The 4283-nt window shown below is 38.7% G+C and overlaps 2 protein-coding genes across 2 annotated transcripts in view; both read left to right on the top strand.

The window, feature by feature from the left end:
- The window catches only part of CMSS1 (cms1 ribosomal small subunit homolog (yeast)), a 29168-nt gene extending 28566 nt beyond the window's left edge, over nt 1–602 (top strand). Inside the window, exon 10 of the mRNA XM_010142348.1 lies at nt 519–602. Coding sequence (XP_010140650.1) covers nt 519–602 — 84 coding nt within the window. The remainder of the gene's footprint in view (nt 1–518) is intronic.
- A 1351-nt stretch (nt 603–1953) lies between these two features.
- Nucleotides 1954–4283, top strand: part of LOC104498910 (cell cycle control protein 50C-like) — a 9429-nt gene continuing 7099 nt past the window's right edge. The window contains exons 1-2 of the mRNA XM_010142347.1: nt 1954–2166; nt 3000–3110. Coding sequence (XP_010140649.1) covers nt 1954–2166; nt 3000–3110 — 324 coding nt within the window. The remainder of the gene's footprint in view (nt 2167–2999; nt 3111–4283) is intronic.

Genomic DNA, 4283 nt, shown 5'->3' with positions numbered 1-4283 from the left:
GTCGTTTCCCTGCTGAAATATGTGGTCAATATTTACTATCGAATACGTTTGTCTTTTATCTTTAGATAAACAATAAACTACAGCCATATCTGTGTTATAAACCAAAGTACTTTCAGGTACTTGCGTTCATTCGGGTGTCCCAGACACAGACAACGTTGTGGCAGTTGCATTGCAGTACTGCCCTTGGACTGCTTGATACTGGTTGATGCACTGGAAAGTCTCCTAGGGATTCTGCAACCCAGGATGAACCTCTTACTGTGGCGTGCTTTAACATCTCTGTGACAATGACAACTTTTCGGTAGCCATGTTAGATGGGGCTTCACAAGCCATAGCTGTACTTTAGGATTGCAGAGAAAATACTAGATATTTTACAAAAGAGAAACATTATAGAGCTCAGGACCTTGTTATGGGAACCTCTTCTCTCATTTCTAGTCCTGTAGCAAGGTGTCTGAGTAATGGTATTTAGCCAAAACATTATCAGTAACTTCTGATGCTTTTTTTGATTTTTGTTTTCTCAGATAAAGAAAGAAACAATTGACCTCCTGGAGACGAGTATTATAAAGCTGTGCAGAGAGGGGTCTTTGAAGCTGGGACTTTTTTAATGGGTTTACCAAAACCAAAGTCACTTGTAGCTGCATTTCACTGTTATCCTGTCTGCAGTTGGCAAGTGATTAACAGATAATGGAACCAAGAACTGTGAATTTTCAGAGTTCTATCAATACAGAAAGAGTGCACATTGCAACTTTTTTCTTTAAATAATAAAACAGAAGTTTTGTTTGCAGTTTTAGAATGATTTTTCTTGCAAGAACAGTGTGATACTGAAATGAGAACCACATTACATTCACCTGCTAAATTTACTGCTATATGTCACTTCTAATGCTTTGAAGATGAACAAACGTGAGTGGGAAAGTCTGTACAACTCTATTTTCTGTTATCTCCCTCTGCTGTCCCAAAGGAGTCATTTACTTCTCCCACGACAGTGGAAATCTAGTGCTTGCCCTTGAGGATCCCCTTTGAGAAAGTTGTATGAATTTTAGTAATTTGCCAAAAAGGTATTTTTTCACCTATCTATTCTAGAGCTGGCCAAATGCTTTTTTTTTCGCTATTACATGATGAATTACCTGCATATTATATTGCAACCTTTTTTTTGGTTAAACTGTTGAAATATGCAAACAAATATTCTTCTGCTTGTCCATTAAAATGAAAATGAGATGATCTCTGAGTGATTCTTTTGTCATTGTGGATGACAGGGAATGGGTGAGTTTTTTACAAAGGACAAGATGAGTAGAGGTGAGTAAATCTTCAGCATCTTGGAAAGCCATTAAGTCAAATCAGATGTTTTGAGAATGAGTTGCCCTTTTGTGATAAAGAACACATAATCCTTTTACAACTTTAAATTGCATCTGAATCAGTAGAAATTAATGCAGTAGGTTAAGAAATTTGATTTGGTCTTCCAAAGCAATGTTTTCTGTTCGGTGTTGTCTCAGTACCTGCAGTCCTCCCCAATGGCATCCAGTGCAATTGGAGTAGAGCTCCTTTCATTGTATGCCTTGCCTGTTAGCTTGGCAGCTATGGAAGTAGAGGGAGAAGAAATAATGCATCTGAGATTACACAGAAATTCCGGTAGAGCTGGCAGTAACCCTGCAAATGAGTAAGACATAACAAATCCTACTGAACTGTGGGACAGGAAAAAGCATGTATTTAAGCTCTACCAGGTAGTATGAGCTGGAAACGCTCACCTAAGTACACAATCGTTTCATTGGTACAGGCTGATCATGAGGATCCAAGCACAAATGTAGAAAATGAGGAAGAGGAAGATCTAGTTAATAAGTAATTCCTGGCCATAATGCAGATTTGAACAAGCAATACAGTCTCCCAACGGTAAGGACAGTAACTCAGCTTAAAAGACTGTCCAGCATTAGTATATTATTCCTTCCTCTCACCAAGAAGAAAATGAAAAACAAGACGAATTCTCTTTCGCAAGAAGGAGAGGCACGTCCTTCCAGATGTCCAGATAACAGTGCATTCAAACAACAGAAGCTACCAGCTTGGAAGCCCCAGCTTAACATTGCGACTGTGCTCTCCAGCTTCTTTCTCACAGGCGCGTTCTGCCTTTCTGCGGGAGTCTGCCTCATACTGTCTGCAAACAGTGTCAGAGAAATCCAGGTTTGTTTAAGCATGGTGTCTTAGATATTCTAAGAAGAAGAAACTGGGCTAGCTTTGGAGGGAAAAGGCTTTTGATTTCTGCATCTGGAGAGAGATGATAGCAATGGCTTCATGCCTTGGACATGTGTCCAACCTCCAATATTCCTGCAAAATCCTCAGAAATAGTTGGTCACTGATAAAATCTGAACACTGGGTAGTTAACTGGGTGGTAATATCTGAAATATTTGTGGTAATTACAGGCACTGACTGGTAATAGCGAAAATGTCGTCATTATTTCCTGGGTTCTTGAAGGGAAATAAATTAATCCCTTTGATAGTATTTGGTACTAGAACATATATGTTTGCTGAGGCAAAACCTTAAAATGCAGGGAGCCCTAAAGTTTAAATGCCTCCCTGAAGGTGAGGTTGGTTAGGCCAGTGGCAGTGTTAATAGACTCTTGGTTGGAGCCAACACTCAGCACTACATCCAGGCTGCTCAAGAGGGGTGGGCTGCTGTGGGGATTTGTTAAACATTACTTGGTCAGCCAGACCAAGCTGCAGAAGTGTTTTTCGCTCAGCACTCATTGGCTGAGGAGCAGATGTGAAGGTTCTGCAACAGTCATCAAAAAGCTCTAAAACATCTTTAAAGTAGGGATAAAATTCGTGGACATTCATTGAGGCCGAGTCCTGATTCTCTGATTCTGTTGATTTTTAACAGTATTTTTGGCAGTCTAGGAGTTTGCAGTCTAAGCAGTCACTTAGAACTGCTCAAGGTCTAAAGGAGCTAAAACACTGACCTTTTGCTATGTGCACATCCTTTATTAAAATATCTCTGCTTGTTCACTTATTTGACAGATTGATTATTCAGATAAATGCTCAGATTGTTCAAAACTCCGTGAAAATTCCTCTAATTGGAATAAGGAATGCAACTGTTCTGTTAATTTCACGCTAAAGGAAGATATATTGGTAAGTGGATGCAAAAAAAACCCCAGAAGCTGCTTAATACCTCCTGTTACTTATATCCCTTTATGATAAAATATACTAATACTGCTCTGTAGCGCTCCTGACTAAATTTTCTTTGTTTTTAAAAACATGGATTACTCAAAATTTAACACTTTTGCCTTTGCTACTCTTTTTGGTATGTGTTAAAAATAATCAAGATCAGGCTACCTCAGTCCTTGATTGGGAGATGTCCAAGGAGGAGATGGGGATGGAGGAACTGGTGTTTAATTGTGGAGGTGACTTCTCTCTGTATCTCTTTCTCTGAGTCGGTAGCAAACCCTTGCCCTTGCCCTGGGATTAGTTGTTACTGCATTGTTAAGCTCTCAAACGAGAAGGAAATCTGAAGCTCTGACCACTTGTGATAAGTAAACCCCTGTAGTCTTTTTTACAAGGGTTATGCTGTTAATCCCCAAGATCCTTGAACTGATTCAAGTCTAGCAATGTCATTCTGCAACTTCATTTGGGGAAAGTATTCTTCATTTGCTGTCCTAAACTACTGGGTCATGTTGCTGTGGCTGTTAAAACGCTTCATGTTCCGCCAAAGAGGTCTTATGCTTAGTACTGCATAAATTATCCTTTAAAATTACAGTGCAATTTAGATTGTAAAGTCACTTTAGGGTTCTTCAGTATTGAAGAGACTGTTAAAAAACTCCATAGTTCTTCAGATTACAGCGATGTTTGACATGAGAAGTTTATTTAACTCAGTAATGGGGTTTTTATACTTCAGTAACCCTCTTTCTTGCTTGTATTTGCCTGCCCTGCATTCTCCTTTTAATTACAAGACTAAAGTTTCCAAAGGGTTCAAATAATTGATGGGAGGCAGCCCTAGTTTTCAAAAAATATGAAGGAATTAAGAGCTAATGGGTATCTTGTGAAGTTTTTTTTTTTATGGAAAATGAGTGTGTCTATGAAATTATTCATAGTTACTGCAGGTTAATGGCCAGCCATGCCATCTTGAGTAAAATAATAATCAGGCATTTTTATTTTATTTCAGCTGGGGATTTAAAGTATGTTTAATTTTGTACCAAAATACTGATACTTTCAGTTTGGGTAAAGACTAGATTCTAGCCAGTGTTCACTGAAGTAATTGCTTAGGGTGTAGTTAACTACATTTACATATGAATTGAGTACGCTCTT

This window comes from Buceros rhinoceros, unplaced genomic scaffold (genome assembly GCF_000710305.1).
Source record: "Buceros rhinoceros silvestris isolate BGI_N320 unplaced genomic scaffold, ASM71030v1 scaffold10038, whole genome shotgun sequence".
Lineage (NCBI taxonomy): Eukaryota > Metazoa > Chordata > Aves > Bucerotiformes > Bucerotidae > Buceros > Buceros rhinoceros.
Note: the sequence above shows the minus strand (reverse complement) of the source record. Positions and strands in the feature narration are given on the sequence as shown.